General features: G+C 45.8%; 3 protein-coding genes across 3 annotated transcripts in view; 2 read left to right on the top strand and 1 right to left on the bottom strand.

Annotated features, from left to right (window-relative positions):
• The first annotated feature begins 586 nt into the window (after positions 1-586).
• smpx (small muscle protein X-linked) lies at positions 587-12,882 on the top strand. Its single transcript, XM_069696565.1, has 5 exons — positions 587-624; positions 5,162-5,222; positions 7,418-7,504; positions 8,296-8,448; positions 11,164-12,882. The coding sequence occupies exons 2-4, from the start codon at positions 5,187-5,189 to the stop codon at positions 8,443-8,445; spliced, it is 273 nt and encodes a 90-aa protein (XP_069552666.1). The 5' UTR covers positions 587-624; positions 5,162-5,186; the 3' UTR covers positions 8,446-8,448; positions 11,164-12,882.
• Positions 6,598-17,388, bottom strand: part of cnksr2a (connector enhancer of kinase suppressor of Ras 2a) — a 59,235-nt gene continuing 48,444 nt past the window's right edge. Inside the window, exon 24 of the mRNA XM_069696471.1 lies at positions 6,598-7,466. Coding sequence (XP_069552572.1) covers positions 7,419-7,466 — 48 coding nt within the window. The 3' untranslated portion in view covers positions 6,598-7,418. The remainder of the gene's footprint in view (positions 7,467-17,388) is intronic.
• Positions 15,157-17,256, top strand: LOC138619764 (kelch-like protein 34). Its single transcript, XM_069696502.1, has one exon. It carries the CDS (start codon positions 15,330-15,332, stop codon positions 17,139-17,141), a length of 1,812 nt encoding a protein of 603 aa, XP_069552603.1. The 5' UTR covers positions 15,157-15,329; the 3' UTR covers positions 17,142-17,256.

Raw genomic sequence — 17,388 nt, 5'->3', positions numbered from 1 at the left:
AACAAAACAAAAATAAATTAGGTACTAATCCCATTATAGCTTGTTTTTGTATTTCACCGGACTCAAATAGAAATTATGTCAACAAAACAATATATGCCAGTAGTCCGGCCCGCCAGCGACACAACGTTGTCAAATACAATAAACACATTGAGCTGTGCAGGTGTTTATCAGTAATGTGTCAGGGATCGCCGTGCCAACAGGTGAGACCAGTGTCTGTGGGTTGTATTTGCATGTAGTCAGAAGCAAGCCTACAATTTGAGGCGCTGAATTTTACTACTTGGACTCGTGCAGCAGATCAGTTTCACAGGTGAGGCCGACAAGGATCTCTGTGGTTTGATGCAATGTATATGGACAGCTTTATTTGAGGAAGAACATTTTTTTTTTTTTAAAAACCTGGAAGAAAGGTAGGTGAAATCCAGCATGCAGACGTATATATATGTATATATACAGAAACACACACACACTCAGAGTGGCTGAGAACTCATTCTACATGCTGGGTCGGGTTCCACTCTGGGAGGAGTTTGGTGTCTCTGAGCCAATCGGGACGAGCGGAAACAGGTCAGGTAGCCGAAGAGGACCTCAGAGAGAGCGCAGGCAGGGCAGAGCAGCCACGCACACCAGGAGGTAAGAGAGCACACACACACACACACACACACACACACACACACACACACACATACACACACCTTTAACTCTGTGAGATCATAGTTCCCCTCCGTGGGCTCGTGGTTGTGCATCAACGCATACTGTAGATATTACAGCGTGACTACATCAATGTGTGTGTGTGTGAGTGAGTGAGTGTGTGTGTGTGTGTGTGTGTAGTGTCACAGCAGAAATAGGCCAGTGCCATTTTAGTCACTAAGATTAGAAAGAGTGTTTTCAGGGTTGGATGAACGTAGGCAATACAATGACCACAGAAGTACTTAGAAATATCTTTGAATATCATACAAGCAAACAACTTGGCGGTTCATGCTTACGTGTTTCATTTTTTTGGAATGAATTTTGGTCATGTGCAGGAAATTATTTCACTCACAGGGACACTGTACTGTAATTATAACTTAAAAAACATTTTCAAAAAATGTTGAAATCAGGAACCAATCTTGACTTAAACGTTTGTGAACACTACACAAGCAAACTATATAATCATTTGTGCTTAAATGCCTCTTTTTTTTTTTTTTTTTTTGCAATGTTGTTTGGTCCTGCAGCAAAACAGTTTGTCCGAAGAACATAGTCATATAATGACTTCTTAAAACATTTTCTTTTAAAAGATGTTCAAATCTAGTTCTCACAAGAGTCACGGGAGTCTGTAAACATCTGTGAATATCATGAACAGACAAATACTGTGTTTCATTGGTTTACGGTAAAATGTCACATTTTTTGAATGAAGTTTGAGGCTTCGGTCTTTTACTGCAATTGCAGCTTAGCAAGCTTTAAAATCAGTTGAAATCAGGGATCACAGTTTGTATACACATTAGAAATGCTATTGAACAAGCAGACAGTTCTGTAGTTGAGTGGTTGACGCTTTAAATGCTCAATTTTGTAAATGAAGTTTGGTCTTGCAAGTACATTCTTCACTTCGAACATTTGACTAAAAGCAGCTTAATATTAATTTTTTTTTAAAGATGTTCAAATCAGGGATCAATTTCATCATTATAAATGTTTATAAATGTCATAAAAATAGACAATATTATGCCTTACGCTTAAATGTTAATTTTTTTTTCATTAAGTTTGGTCCAGCAGGGAAATAGGCTAACGTCATTCACCGAAACGTTTCACTGTACCTGCAGCTGTATAAAACCTTAAGAAGAAGTTGGAAAGTGGAACATTCATGAGCATCATATCAGCAGACAGGTTTTTGTGTTTGAATGTTTCATTCTTAAATGCAGAATTTTTTTTTTTTTTTGAATGAAGTATGGTCTGGGAGAGTAAATGAATTACCTCACCGGTGCACTCTACTGCAAGTAATTAAAAAAAAAAAAAAAAAAACTTAAAAAAGGTGCTTAAATTACTTCAAATGGTCGGTGCTGCTGTTTGACTCTGTTTTGGTTCGTCTCTGCGTGTGTCCATGGTAGTGTGTGTGTGTGTGTGTGTGTGTGTGTGTGTGTGTGTGTGTGTGTGTGTGTGTGTGTGTGTGTGTGTGTGTGTGTGTGTGTGTGTGTGGATAGAAAGCAGGTCCCTTCTGTGTATCACTCGGTCTATTTATAGTGAGAACAAATCCCAGATATGAGAGGAATCCTTCTGCCACTTACGAGGCGGCGGAGAGAGGGACGGAGAGAGAGGCAGAAAAGAGAAAGGAAAAGAAAGCAATGGAGAGGACAGACGCGAAAAGTGTGTGAGGGAATAGAAAGTAGAAGTCAACAAGCTTTAGACGATACAGTTGTTGTTGTCATCAGCTGGTAAGCTACACCTGCTTTATATTTGTGTCATGTTCATGTGCCGTGTTATAACGGGCAGAAGCGGTTCAGGCCGGTACTGTCGTATTCATTTCACTTTTTTAAAGGAGCAATCCGTAAGTTTGGGAACAAAACTGAGTTCAGAAATGGAGAAATTAAGTGTTACTTGGTTCTGTTTTGATTTTTTTTTAAAAGAAGAAGTTTTTGTTGAAACTATTTATTCTTTTTGTAAACAAATCCAATGAAAATCTCAAAATCTTTGGTATTCAGCCTTAAACTTTACAGTGAGATTGACACGCTTGATTTTGAGAGTTGACTGTTCGTTAAATATGAAGTTAAAGCCACGAGATGATTAGCTTAGCTTAGCTCACTTTATCTTATTTTAGCAAACACTGGCAATTGGCATTAGGGAAGTTATTAATCTTTTAATTGAAGTCTAAGCAAAGAGCTCTGGAGAAACTGGATTTTATAAAATGTTCAATTTGTTTCTTTAAAACAGGTCACAAATACAGTACATCATTTTATATAGCTTGGGTATATATATATATATATATATATATATTTTGCCCTACGGTTTATATTAACAAACAAATATCAAGAAGTTATTGTGAGGCTTTAGACGGGATGAGTTCAGCGAAACACACGGGAATATTTCCAGCTATATCTTACAGATCAACAAAATGACAAAAGACCCTCATTAACATACTTGACGTACACAAAAGGACACCTCAAAGAGAGTCTTCTTCTTTTGGCCTCACTGAGGGTGTAAAGACTGAGTCCACCTGTGACCGCGCGCGCGAGAAACACGGCGCACGTGCTTGCACGATATTAATCGAAAGGGCCCGACGTCTGCGGCGTCAGGAGAGCAGCTGCTGCTCGCGGCCAACATAAATATCACCTCATTACACAGGCGGGCGTGTGTGGGGGGTAATTTTGGGAGTGGCCGGGCTTTTGCGCTTACGTCAAGGACAGCGAAAGCTTTTTTACCGCGTGTTGTTGCGCAAACAAACACCCTGGAAACCGGTGGAGATATCTGGTCCTCTGGTCCCCCGGGCAACCCCGCAGATAAGATATATAGGCCATGGAAACTTCTACGGTTAGGAGCCACTTGGGCAAGTGTTGATATCTGTGTGATTTGGTGAGGGGGGGGGGGGGGGGGGTTATAACTGAAAACCAGCTGAGAGAAATAAGGAAGAGAGGAGGTCCCCGAATGTTTTTATTTTGTGAATTTAATGGGCAACCTGAGGACACTTTTACTGCAGCGTGATTGGAAATCGAGCCATCAAATGAAATGAGCACGTTTCCCAGGCGGCCCCGATTCCTAAAAACAAATTAGTCTGCGTAAACAAATACCGGTTCGCTGACTTACTTCACCGCACGACTCGGGTTTTTCAGTCTCGTCTCCCTCGCTGAACTTTATCGAGTTCAACGCAAGTCAGGTCGATTTTTGACTCGTTAGAAATCAAATTAAATCGAGAGTACAAAAAAAAAAAGCGGTATTTAAAAAAAAATAATTTGTGTGTGCTTTTTTTGGAGTTCTTTTCATAAATAAATAAAAGTAGTTTTGTCGTCGCAATTTGGGATTCACATGCCGATACATGGATCGGGTCAAGAAGGAGGAATTACAGGGAATGAATTCAGCTCAATTTTGGCTATTTCTCATATTTACTTTTCCTTATTTCAAATAGTATTTATTAGCAAAATTTAGATATATAATATTTATAATATTTTGTCAGAGAGAAGCTGTATCAGCAGAAACCAGCGGGTGACGTCAGAAACGCACCAGAAGCTAACTGTTGACTAAACTGCCGCAATTATGGAAACCAACAGCTGCTCGCAGATTTTATTCAGCTGTAGCTGGCTGGCTAACTTATCAAGATTTTTTTTTATTTATGAGCATAATGATAGCTGCATGAGTCTGTTTAAAATGCTCCTCTGGGTGATTTTTTTTTTTTTTTTTTTTTTTTTTAATGTTTGGACTCATTTTAACACAATATTCTTATAGAAGGGTTTTAAATATACACATGATGGTTATATATGTGATATTATGCTGAAAGATGACAGAAAAGAGCGAAATGTCCCAAGTCAAAAGTCAAATTACATATTTGTAACAATACTGTAGGGTCAGTAATGATTTTTTTTTTTTTAAAAGTACATACGTACATTAATGTTGTGGAATGACCTCAAACTAAATGTATTTACCAGTGGAAACTAATAGCGCAACTAATGTCACTAAGCGAACTCTATTAATTTCCTCATATTGACGACATTAATAGTTAAAATGCTGTAAACTTTTAACACGTAACTTACTTGCTGTAGAACAAAAGAAAAAAAAAAAGGTGTTTTTGTCTGATCTAAACTGAGGCCGAGCGGGATTAAAAAGTCGACAGCGTGTTGCTGCTCACGAGTGTCGGCGAGGAGAAAAGTACAGGAGAAGGCGACTTCTTTTCATCTCCTGCCTGTCGGCGTCGGCGTACGCGGCCTCGCGAGCGGTGAAATCGAGGCACTTTTATTTTGACGGTCTCTCTCCGTCTCCGTCTCATGAATGATTCAGAGGAATAGTTCCTCCACCTGCTTCTCTTTTATAAGAGTCGCTAAGCAACTGAAATGGTATCCCGCGGGCCTTGAAAACCGCAGGATCAGAGCCCCGGTGCCCCCCGACATGCATGGACACACACTCACACACACACACACACACGCACACACACACACACACACACACACACACACACACACAGCTGAACGCCTGTGATCTGTGCTTCCTGCAGGTCAGTGGACTCACCGGAGGGGATTATGTCCAAACCTTCGTCCAACGTGAAGGCCCTCCAGGTAAAAGAGACTCCTCTGTGTGCTCGTACAAGGTTCGGCGTGGCTCCAAAGGCTTCGTGTGTGGCTTCCTGCACGAGAGTGTGACTTCTTGTGAAGGCTAGAACAGCCTCCCCCCCACCCCCCCACCCCAAACAAAAAAAAAAAAAAAGTACAGCGAGGACAAAAGCTTTGGAAAAATAAAATAAAATAAATGAAGATTTCCAGAAGGAATTAAAGTTACCACATTAAAGTATTTATTGGCGAAGGCAGATACAGAGTTCCAGCTGTGCATATACAGAATCAAGGCTTTATTAGTGCAGAGTTTCAGCGAGGCGAACGTATGCAGAGTTGTCTTGTTTGCGCTTTGATGGCTTCGCGTGTGCGTGTGTGTGTGTGTGTGTGTGTGTGTGTGTGTGTGTGTGTGTGTGTGTGTGTGTGTGCGTGTGCGTGTCTCTCCTCTCGTTGTGCTCGTTTTCACGTCTAACCATGGGATAGGCATCAGGATTCTTTATTTCTTCTTCCAGACACCAGTACGGTACAAACATGGGGTTTGTCAGTTCAGTCTCCTTCATCAGTTCATCACAGACAAAGAAACAGCAGGACACAGCTTCACGTCATAAATATCTGACTCCATCGACAACAGATCTCTCACTTTGTTTCAAACATTTCCAAAAGGCATCACGTCGTCACGAGGTATTTTCCCAGACAGCTGTCGTTTTCCGTCCAACCACCGGTCGCAAAAACGCGCCGCTAAAAATGTACGGGCAAAAGATCTGCCGCCCAAAAAAAAATGTCGGCGTCTACTTCTCGTCCGCATTGCGAGTTTAATTTTCTGAAGAAGGACGCCGCCGATTTAGTCTGTTTTCATGCGTTGTGGACGACCGGTGACCACGAGTTTGAAAATGAGAAATCAACCGGTTGGTGGCGAGCAGCTCGAGGCTACCTTAGCCTCTATTAGCATACTGCACCTGAGATAAGGTGAGATGAATGTTGTTAATCCCACGTGGGGAGGGGGGGAGGGAGGGGGGATTTGCATTGGTACAGAAGCAGCAGGATGTAGATGAAAGTAGGGAAGGCATCAAGCATAGATAAAAGGAAAATCTCCAAACTAAAGTGGTGCATTGTGGGTCATGTCCGGCGCCAGGTTGTTGTTTTTTTTTTTTTTCCTGCCAGTCGACTAATTGATTAATAAACTAATTGTTTCAGCCGTCGCCTCCTCGTGAAATCAACGTCAGAATCCGGCCTTTTTTTTTTTACCTCCAAATAAATCGGACAGAGCCGCCCCGGGGTTTGCTCACAAACCTCTCCGGCCACGTGACCGCTCGGCGACCGAAAAGCCCGAGCCGCGATAAACTTCTGTGTTTTCTTGTAAAAAAAACCAAAACAAAACAAAAAAAAAAAAAAAAAAACAGATTTCCGAAACATACCGGCGGCTTCGTTCTCGACCCGGGGTGAAACATTCCTTCAGATTCTTTGGTCGCGCCGGCGGTTTGTCGTGAGGCGATTTGCCGACGGCACGCCGAGCGCAAAAAAGACGGCAGCCGGAGCGACGTTACGGCGATGCCAAACGTGCTCGGCGAACGAGGCCTCCGCCGTTTTATCTTCCGGGCAAACCTTCCCGTCCGACATTAAACCTCCCCCCCTCCCCCCCTCCGCCCCCTTTTTTTTATAATTTTTTTTTTTTAATCTCTGTAAAATATATATAACTCTCTCTCTCCAAGAACAACGTCCACCGACATCGGTTTGAGGCACGGCACACTGCCACTCTGTACAGCTGTACAACACGAGCTTATGTACAATACGGTGCAAAAACACAACGAACACATCGAACCCGAGTGACGGCACGTCGGGGCAGGCAGCGGGAGAACATCGAGTTAGCAGGCAGGTCTGTGTGTGTGTGTGTGTGTGTGTGTGTGTGTGTGTGTGTGTGTGTGTGTGTGTGTGTGTGTGTGTGTGTGTGTGTGTGTGTGTGTGTGTGTGTGTGTGTGTGTGCGCGCGTGTCCCAATTTTCATAAAGACACATGCCCCTTTTAGGGATGCGATGATAACCAGGAAGTAGTGGTCATAATCAAAACACGGGGGTTTTGAGGAAACAGCAGGAGCACACACACACACACAAACACACACACACACACACACACACACACACACAGAGACAGGTGACTTTATTTATGTGTCAGAAAGGTTCTCATTGGCTGTTCTCGCTTGTCTGTCAGGCTAATTTGAACATCCCGATGGGAGCTCTGCGTCCAGGGGCGGGACATCCTGTCAAGAGGAGAGAGGAGACAGCAGACACAGAAGAGGTGAGATGACACATTTACATCTGCCATTAACATGTGATTTGAATCCGGGCAACGAGATCCAATTCCCGAGGCTCTTTTTCATTTACATCTGGTGTTCGAGTGCATTTTCCCCGACCTCCACCTCACCAATAACCAGGTCTAAAAAAAAAAACGCTCATCGAGATCGGACTTAACCGACTTTTTTTTTTTTTTCTACCTGATGTTTTTTTTTTCTTCATAGCGAGCTCACGTTCAGACTGTAAAGATCCCGGCGGGACTGATGTTATTGCCACGTGTTCTGCATGCGTTTCAAACGCAAATGCATCCAAATCAATGGGAATTCAAATTGCATGATAATACCGGGTGTGAATGTTGTGCAGGACACACACACACACACACACACACACACACACACACACACACACACACACACACACACACACACACACACACACACACACACACACACACACACATTTTTATAGTGTAGTTTGTGGCTTGGTGGGGGAGAATAGCGCCACACTAGAGCTCGTAGCAAGAAGTAAATCCTACATTGAACATTTTTCATGAAGTGACTGTAACTGAGTAACACATCTTTCAGGTAGTAAAAAAAACAACAACAACAACGAAAGATTTCACACAAACATGATACCTAAGACAATATTCAATGTACAAACAATCATGAGATTTGAAGAAGTTTTTTTTATTTTTTTTTTTTTTTATAAAATCTAACTTCAAATTGATGATGCCGTAACCACGACGACCTCAACTTTCTACCGCTGTCGGTATGATTCTTTTTTTTTCTCGCTCAGGCTCAGTCGCCTGAACAGACCAGCGCTGCCGCTCCGACGCCGGAGGAGAAGAAAGCGTTGCCGGGTGCAGTGAAGCTGCCCGGACCTCCCGTTAACCTATCAGAGCTGCAAAACGTCAAGAGCGAACTACGATGGGTCACCAAGGATTAACGTGTAGGTTTTTCTCACGTGGTTCCCCCCATTGATTCATGTGTAACAGTACAAATATCAGACAAAAGAAAATCCCAATAAATAATATAGACATATTGCATTTTTTACATACAGCTTAATGGTGAAGTATCAATACTGCCGATATGAAAGTGAGTAATATCAATACAGAAACAAACTAAAAGCACCTTTTAAAAGATTTGCGTATCTACGCGATGCGATTATTGATGCGCGCCAAACTTTCCACTGCCGCTTCGTCACAACGGCTGATTTGGAAATATCTGATGCAGATCTTTAGAGCAGGTCGAGTTTTTTAAAGAGTCCAAAGAAAAAGATGCAAATCGGAATGAAACAACAGGAAAGGAAGCACAAAGATGAGTTTACAAGTTCCAGGCATTTTGTGAAGGATGCAAATCCAGTCTGTGTGCACAACAAACAACAACAAAAATACTCCGACTCTACAAATACAGTCAAAAAGGACGTTATAGCTGCTGACACCGATGTGATAGTCGGTTATAAGTCATTTATTAAATGTTGTAACGGTGCTTTTGAGTGTTAAACTCAGACACAGACACACGGATGTTGTTTAGTGAGACTCGTCTCTCCCCCCTCCCCCCAGCAGTGATGACTTGCAGTGGCTGCAGCTCGCCACAGGGGGTCACTGTGGGCCGCTCAGCCCGCGTTTGGGTCAAGCTGTGTGTGTGTGTGTGTGTGTGTGTGTGTGTGTGTGTGTGTGTGTGTGTGTGTGTGTGTGTGTGTGTGTGTGTGTGTGTGTGTGTGTGTGTGTGTGTGTGTGTGTGTGTGTGTGTGTGTGTGTGTTTCAGAAAAGGAGTGTGCACATCGAGAGGGGCAGTCTGAGCTGTGACTTTTCTCAGCAGGACACCAGAAAAACCACGATATCCAAACACTGCGGCCGCTCTGACCCCCCCCCCCCAAAAAAAAAAAAAAACAAAAACAAAACAAAGCAAAAAAAAAAAATGTGGGTGTTCTGTGTGGGAGACAAAACGAGAAAGAAAAAGAGACGGAGAGAGAGAGATAATAAAAAAAAAAAAGCAGATGCCGGTGCGAGTTGAAGCTACGAACACTTAAATAAACTTGAAACCAGCAGCGGCGTGCTGAAAATTGGCCTCGAAACGTATGGAAGAGAAAACAATAGAGACGTTACACACGGCTGCAAAACAAACAGAACAACAAGTAGCTCCGGGAGGATTTGAGGAATCACAACACAGCGGATGGAGCAGCAGAATAAACTCTGCGGGTTTCACTTTGGGCTGCAATTCCTTCTTCGTTGCAGATTTCGTCAGCTCATTAGCTCGTGGCCCGACACGGCCAAAAGTATGTGGACGTCAGAAAATGATGTTTGTGATTCATCATTTTAAAATGAGCATCAGCATTTTCTATTGTTCATTTATTTTGTCTCGTTAACTCCCCGAAATTATATTTTGGATTATTATTTGTCACGACAATTATTATTTTATTTTCTAATATATTTCATTGGAAAAAAACATGCGGAATTTTTAATTGCAAAAATGAGAATTAATATATTTTTTTAATTCATATTCTTTCTTTTATAGATTTTTGTTATTATCTTTTTCGGGGGGGGGGGGAGGGGGGGGTTGATGGTGTCACTTGGCCGCAACTTTTTTAAGACACATTTCTGTGTTTTCTGACTTGATTCACCTCTCTAAAAAAATGTTAGAGAATCTATATAGATTATATGAAATTTGAAGTTAATATTTGCCCCCCCCCCCCAAAAAAAAAAAAACAAAAAAACCCACTGATAAGGATCTCGATCGAAATGTCGCACGGCAATTATTAATGAACCGACGTCGGAGCACAACAGAGCCCGCCGAGATTTTTTTTCTTTCTGAGCTCGGCACCCGCAAATAAAAGTTTTATTGGATGTGCGGATCCTTTTTTTTCATCCAGTATTCACCTGAAAAATGACGCCCATCTGTGATTGTTTAACGTCTCTGTCCATAACTGGTGGCACTAATCTGCAGCGATAACAGCCTCCACGCTTTGGCAAAAGGCTTCCCACCAGATTTTGGAAGCCAGCTGCAGAGATTTGCTCTGTTCTCCCCGATTAGAGGGGTCGGCCGCACATTTTGTTTTGGCTCTCGAGTTTTGCTTCGCAGTTTATCCCAGAAAGTGTTGGATGGAATCGTTGACGGGAAGTTCGTCCGCACAAAACCAGAACAATTTTCTGTCGGTGTGATTTTGTGCGTCGGTTAAACTGAACGAAGGAGGACGGAGAAAGTAATGGAAGCAGCGCCGTCCGCATACTTTTGGCTTTAGCGTCGAAAAGTGCTTCTATCTCCTGTATAGCGATCACAACAGGAGGATGAAAACCTGGATCCACATACTTTTTTTTTTTTTTTTTTTTTTTTTACTAGGAAGCATATTTTTAACCTGCATCAGCCGGAAGACAAAATTCAAAAAAATAAAACTGAAATTTCAAAGTTTTTCCTTGTTTACTATTTGAAGAATATAAAAGCTGCGGACTATCTTAACAACTCGAAGGGTCGGCTAAGGTAACCAGCACAAGAGTGTTTTTTTTTCTCCCAGCTACCAATATCAGACTCGCACCTATTTTTTTGTAACGACTACTCCGCTAATGTTAAACTTGAACTCGAAGTCGACTCCTTGAGATGGAAAAAGACAAAAAAAACAACAACAACTCCTCACAGTGTCTCTTATCTATCTGTCTTTTCCTTCCAGGATCCTCCAGCCGGGCGGAGAGGAAGGCGGATGATCTTCATAGACAAAAGACTCGCCGACTGGCCGCCGAAGACGAGCGAAAACTGCAACCCCAACACGTTTGGAAACACCGACAGCTCGATGTGAAGTTAGGTTTTTATAGACTCTCCAGCGATCGGTCATCGAAAATCCAAGAATCCAAAACCGAAATCCCGATTTGTAGAAAAAGTTAAGACACGTTTTGTTTCTGCAGTATATAAGACTTTACTTGGACTTTTAGAAGTTGTGTTGCATCGACTGCATATTGTTCAATATATTCTTTGCTTTTATTTGTTTCGGGGGTATTTATAAGTTTAGAGGGACGGACGTAACGTCGCAGAATCCACAACGAAAGCAAAAAAAAAAAAAACTGTGACTCCTCTCGTAACTCGGCGGTGACGAACTTGAAGACACTTCGGCTACTTCAGCACTGATTTTTACTGACGCTTTCTGTTCGATGGCTCCTTTCTAAACGTCGGTCGTAGGCACCGATGGGGTTTGAAGAGAAACTGTACTACTATTTGGGCGGGAAACTAAAGTGTGTTTGTTTATTGTGATGATTCCCAAAATATCTTCAGAAAACCACTTCAATAAATCGAGATGGTTCTAAAAAAACAAAAAAACAATCACAAAGTCCAAACTTCTTTTCTTGCCGTCTACAGGTGGAGGTTCAAATGTTGTTGTTTTTTTTTGTGAAAATATCGAAACTGTTTTTTGACGGATCGGTATGGAAATTGGTGGAATTATTTAGGATCCCCTGAGGATGAATTCAAATGACTTTTGTGATCTTAACAGTTTTTCCGTTGGCCGTGTCGTTGGGTTTAAGATTTTTGGTTTCATGAAAAATGTCTCGATGACTATTACATGGGTTGCTATAATATTTTCAGGTTTCCCACCAGTTAGAAGTCTCAACAACTTTGCCATGAAATTTAGTCCAAACATTCATGGTCTCCAGAGGATGAATCCGGATCACTTTTGAGATGTTCTGGGTTTTCCACCAGCAGGTCAGAGACTTTACTTATCCAGTTAATATCTGAAAGGAACAAAGCTGTAAAGACGCTGATGGTTCCCAGAGGATGAATCCTTCACACTCTTGCGATACAACATTTTAGCGCCAACATTCGGTTGAATCTTGAATCATTTTTTTTTCGTAAAATATCTCAGCAACTATTGCATGCATTGCCATAGAATTTGGTGCGGACATTTATGGTCCCCAGAGGATGAATCCTGATCACTTTTGAGATCTTCTGGGTTTTCCACCAGCAGGTCAGAGACTTTACTTATCCAGTTAATATATGAACGGAACAAATCTGTAAAGATGCTGATGGTTCCCAGAGGATGAATCCTTCACACTCTTGCGATACAACGTTTTAGCAACAACATTCGGTTGAATCATTTTTTTTTTTTTCGTAAAATATCTCAGCAACTATTGCATGCATTGCCATAGAATTTGGTGCGGACATTCATGGTCCCCAGAGGATGAATCCTCATAATATTTGAGATACTGGGGCTTTTCCTGTAGCATCCCCAGCAGGTCAGTTTCCGCTTACCCCCGTATAATATCTTAAAAGAAAAATCTTTGTGCAGACTTCTTATGGTCCCCAGAGGATGAACCGTAAAGACTTAGATTATTCTAATGACTTTGTTATCCTAACAACTTTTATCAGGCATCAACAAGAAGGTGGATTTTTTTGTTTTTTTGTTTTTTGGGTGGGGTGAGGGTGGGGTTGTAAATTGTCTCAACAGCTATTGGATGGACTTCCATGGAAGTTTGCTAAATACATTCATTTCCCCTCCAGGTTCACCAGTGTCGGATTTTTGGTTTATGGCTAAATACCTGCGTTAACTAAAGATGCTGTACTTTGAGTTTTGTGCTAATTAGCAGATGTTAGCATGCCAACACAATTAAACTAAGTTAGTGAACACAGTGAATATTGTACCTGCTAAAAACATGAGCATGTCAGCCTTGACAGCTGTTTCCGCCAACAAATACTCTCCATAATACGACAACGGGAGGTGACATCACAAGTTTTCGAGGTGTTTAAAATAGATGTTTTTCCCAGTTGCAGTCTTTTCGTGTGGGTGTCAGGAGATCGACAGTAAACAGAGTGTGACACTTGTATTAAAAAAAAATAATAATAAAAAATAAAAAGAGGCAAAATTAAATAAAACTAAATTGAAACTTCTTGTTTACTGTGATGGAAAATGCAACCGGAAGAGTTGTTTTCGCATCACTCGCAGCGCCCGAAGAGCACAAAATGAGCCCCGGCATCTCCAGTAATGATTTTCTTTTTATTGTATTATGTGCATATTTAATTGGGTCGTTCTCCGGTAGAAGTTGCCGGCGTCTCCGTGCTCGGAGTCACTGTGAACACGACCCACGCCCTCAAATCCATCAGAGGAATGCCGCATTACCAGACACGCATGCCACCGCCACCGCCACCAGCAGCACCACCACCAGCACCACCCGACCACCCATTACAGCGCATGTCCATCATCACGTCACATGTCCTCCTGCACACAGATAAGCACACACACACAGCAGCTGTAGCTAAGTTTAGCCTCCATCGGGTCACGGTGGAATATCCAGCCGAAACACTTCGCCGGTGTTTTAATCGGCCGTACGGGACGATCCAAAATCGTGAGAGGAAAAGAATTACAACGTACATGCGAGAAGCCCGCGCGCTGAATCCTGAACCGGTGCAACTGTAACCCCTTCCATAAAACAAACACACCCACACACACCGGCGAACGCTCGTCTCCGGCGTGAGTGAGCCAGCTTCTGTTCGGAGATGATGATCATAACTCACAGCAGAAATGTGCCCCGCGAGAAGTTTCGCAATAAAGTCATGTCGTTTGCATATTGACGCGCACGTGTGCGCGTGTGTGTGTGTGTGTGTGCGCGTGTGTGTGTGTGACGGGTTGGGCGGCAGCGACACACAGTAGCTCGAGCATCACTCAGACAACCGTAAACACCGTCGACAACTTGTAGCCTGATACCGTTCCTTCACTATTCCTCCCTCCCTCCTTCCCCCCCTTAACTCCACCCTCCTCCTGGCACTGCACAGAAATAATAGCATGACACCCTGATTTTTAAAACGCCGCCGGTCATAACGAGGTTAAATGCCTCCTCCAAAGGTCACGGTTCACTCGAATACCAAAAGCTAAGAGCTCCTTTTGACGTTTGTAAAAAAAAAAATAATCTTTGACAGCTTTGGGGAAAAAACTTCCCCGGGTTTGATGTGTACCTTTGCTCCGAATCCGTCGAGCCGTGTTGTCTGTGTGTGTGTGTGTGTGTGTGTGTGTGTGTGTGTTTCTATTCCTGTCGCCATGGCGATGAGGGCGCCGATAGGTGCCGTGGCAACCGTGCCCCGGAATCTTGGTCGCATACTACAAGCAGCTGTATTTACCGATGAGTTCATCCTGCCGGGATAGACACTAAAGCCCTGGCCAGGCTCCCTCGTCCGTGTGTGTGTGCGTGTGTGTGTGTGTGTGTGTGTGTGTGTGTGTGTGTGTGTGTGTGTGTGTGTGTGTGTGTGTACAGTGTGTTTATCCATGCATCTGCCCGCCTGTCGGTTCGGTGTGTACGTCGGATGCACGCATTTGGATGATGACTCCCCTCCGGACGCCGGGGGAAAGGGTTGCGGACAAACACGAAGCCAACAGAGTATCAACCGAGAGAGACGGTCTAGTTTGAGGGCCAAAAGAGAGGAGGGGGAGGGGGAGGGGAGGGGAAGGGGGGAGGGGGGGCGGGACATGTTGTTTTGTGTGTGTGTGTGTGTGTGTGTGTGTGTGTGTGTGTAGTCATTGACCTTCCTATCATGGTGTCACGTGGCCGGCTGCTGCAGACCGAACAGGGCAAAAGCCACAGATGGAGACAGCTCGACTAAGGAGATGCACTTTCCTCTCTTTCCTGCTTCTTGCTCCCGTCGAACTTCTGATTTTCTTCATGTCTTTTGTGCAAACACCTTTTTTTTTTTTTTTTTAGCTTCACTTCCTGCTTGCTTTCCCTGCTCTCTCTGCTCTTAACGTTTCTTCTCTGCTCCTTCCTTACGACGCTTTTTCTTCTTTCTTTCTTTCCAACAAGCTTTCTCTCCTTCCTTCCTCGCTTCCTTTGCTTGTCCCCTCGCCTCCTATCTTTTTTTTGGATGGATAGCTACTCCCTCCTCTACAGTTCCTCCCACCGGACCGGACTTCTCTCCGGCTTCCAGCGCCTGCGCTCCGAGAGGAAGATGTGCGACGTCGTGCTGGAGGCCGGCGCTGTATCCTTCCCGTGTCATCGCGCCCTCCTCGCCAGCTCCAGCGACTATTTCTGGGCCCTTTTCGGAGAGACCACCGCGGAGAGATTAGCGGGCACCGTTAGCCTCTCCGCGCTAACCCCCGAGGGCTTGGACGCCATCTTGGACTTCCTGTATTCAGGCTGGCTCAGCGTGTCACCCTCCACGCTTCCCGTAGTCCTGGAAGCGGCCCGGTACCTGCAGGTGGAGCCGGCCGTGTCCATATGTGAGCGTTTCGTGACCGACGGCTTAAACGCTGAGAACTGCTGCTGCTACGCTAACCTAGCCGAGCGCCACGCCCTCTCGAACGCGCTCGAGGCCGCCGATCGAACCGTCGCCACGGAGATGGGGAATTTGCTGCTACGGAGCAGGGACGATCTTCTCGGGTTGAACGTCCGATCGCTCGTGGCGGTCCTCGACGCGGACGAGATACCCGGCGTCGCGGAGGCGGAGCTCGTGCAGCTGGCTCTGGATTGGCTGGATGCGAACGGGCCTGTCCCGCTGCTGAAATCAAATCTCCTGCTGAGCCGCCTGCGCTTCGGATTGGTCGCCCCCTCCGACCTCGCGCGTTTCAGCCACGCCCACAAAGCCACGGCCACGCCTTTAATCAGAAGTCAGCTGACTCGGGCGCTGGAGTACCACGGGCTGGGGTCGGCTCAGCCGATCAGACAGAGCCGACAGTCCACGCTCAGAGCGTCGCCCGGCCGCGTGCTGCTCGTGGGCGGCGGCTCCGGCGCCGATTGGCCGGAACGGCACGTGCTGGCGTTCGATCCCCGAAGCGGGAAGTTTTCATCCCCGCGCTGCACCCTCCCGCTGCGGCTGAGAAACCCCGGCGTGTGCTCGGTGGGGGGCTTCCTCTTCGTGATCGGAGGAGAGGAAGCGCAACGGGGAGATCGGGACGGGAAGACGTCCGTCGCCGCGGCGACATCCGACCGGGTGTGGCGGTACGACCCTCGCTTCGACCGCTGGGAGCGGGCGGCGTCCATGCTGGAGCGGCGGGCGCAGTTCGCCTGCTGCGTGGCGGAGGACGTGATCTACGCCGTCGGGGGACGACGCGGGCGGCCGGACGCCGACGCCTCCTCCGCGGCCTCCGTGGAGTTCTACGACATGGCCGCCGGCGCGTGGAGGAGAGGCGCGACGCTGCCCCGCCCCCTCCACGGCCACGCCTCCGCCGCGCTCGACGGCGGCGTCTACGTGTCGGGCGGTGTCCCGGGCGGTGTCCCGGGCGGTGTCCCGGGCCACCGGGGCGTCCGGGATGAAAACGGCGAGATCAGCAGGGAGGTCCTGTTCTGGGACCTCGAAGGCCGAGTCTGGGAGAAGAGGGCGTCCATGGCCGTCGCCAGGTTCGGCCACCGCCTGGCGACGGCCCGCGGCTTCATCTACGCCCTGCTGGGGAAGTACGAACCTTTCTGCGACATCGAGCGGTACGACCCGCGCTCGGATCACTGGACGCGCCTCCGGCCGCTGCTCGCCGGCTCCTTCGACTACGGGACGCCGGCGGCGGCGGAGGCGTCGTCGGGCAACCTGCTGGTGTTCGGAGGGAGGCGGTGGAGCGACGGGCGGGAGGAGGTCGTGAGGAGCGTGCTGGAGTACGACACGAAGAACGACCGCTGGAGGGAGATCTGCCAGCTCCCCAGACCGCTCACGGGCACCGAGTGCACGCTGCTGCCTCTGCCGGACTGAAGGGCGTCGAAACGCGAGAACAGACTTGACGAGCGCCGTCGGCGAGGTCGAGGAGGCGCGACGCGGGCGCCAAAAAACGCTTTGAAGAGCGACGTCAACAACAACAACAAAATCACGATCCGACCGTTTTCATTTACAGCGGAGAGATTTCAGGGGACTAAAACAACAGAAAGGAAAACTATCCCTCACGGTTGAATGTTAGGAACTGTTTAGGAAATGTTTACGACCTCCTCGGCCTCGAAGGATT

This window comes from Brachyistius frenatus, unplaced genomic scaffold (assembly GCF_029030835.1).
Source record: "Brachyistius frenatus isolate BFR_SWC_R1_liver_20210118 unplaced genomic scaffold, ASM2903083v1 Contig_21, whole genome shotgun sequence".
In the NCBI taxonomy this organism is placed as follows: Eukaryota; Metazoa; Chordata; class Actinopteri; family Embiotocidae; genus Brachyistius; species Brachyistius frenatus.
The sequence above is the reverse complement of the archived record's forward strand: the minus strand, read 5'-3'. Positions and strand labels throughout refer to the sequence as shown.

Excerpts from the sequence above, each read along its gene's own strand:
- smpx (XM_069696565.1), top strand. The coding sequence starts at position 5,187 with ATGTCCAAACCTTCGTCCAACGTGAAGGCCCTCCAG. Across the intron at positions 5,223-7,417 it reads CCAACGTGAAGGCCCTCCAG|GCTAATTTGAACATCCCGAT; the intron begins GTAAAAGAGACT and ends CTTGTCTGTCAG. Across the intron at positions 7,505-8,295 it reads AGACAGCAGACACAGAAGAG|GCTCAGTCGCCTGAACAGAC; the intron begins GTGAGATGACAC and ends TTTCTCGCTCAG.
- LOC138619764 (XM_069696502.1), top strand. The coding sequence starts at position 15,330 with ATGGATAGCTACTCCCTCCTCTACAGTTCCTCCCACCGGACCGGACTT.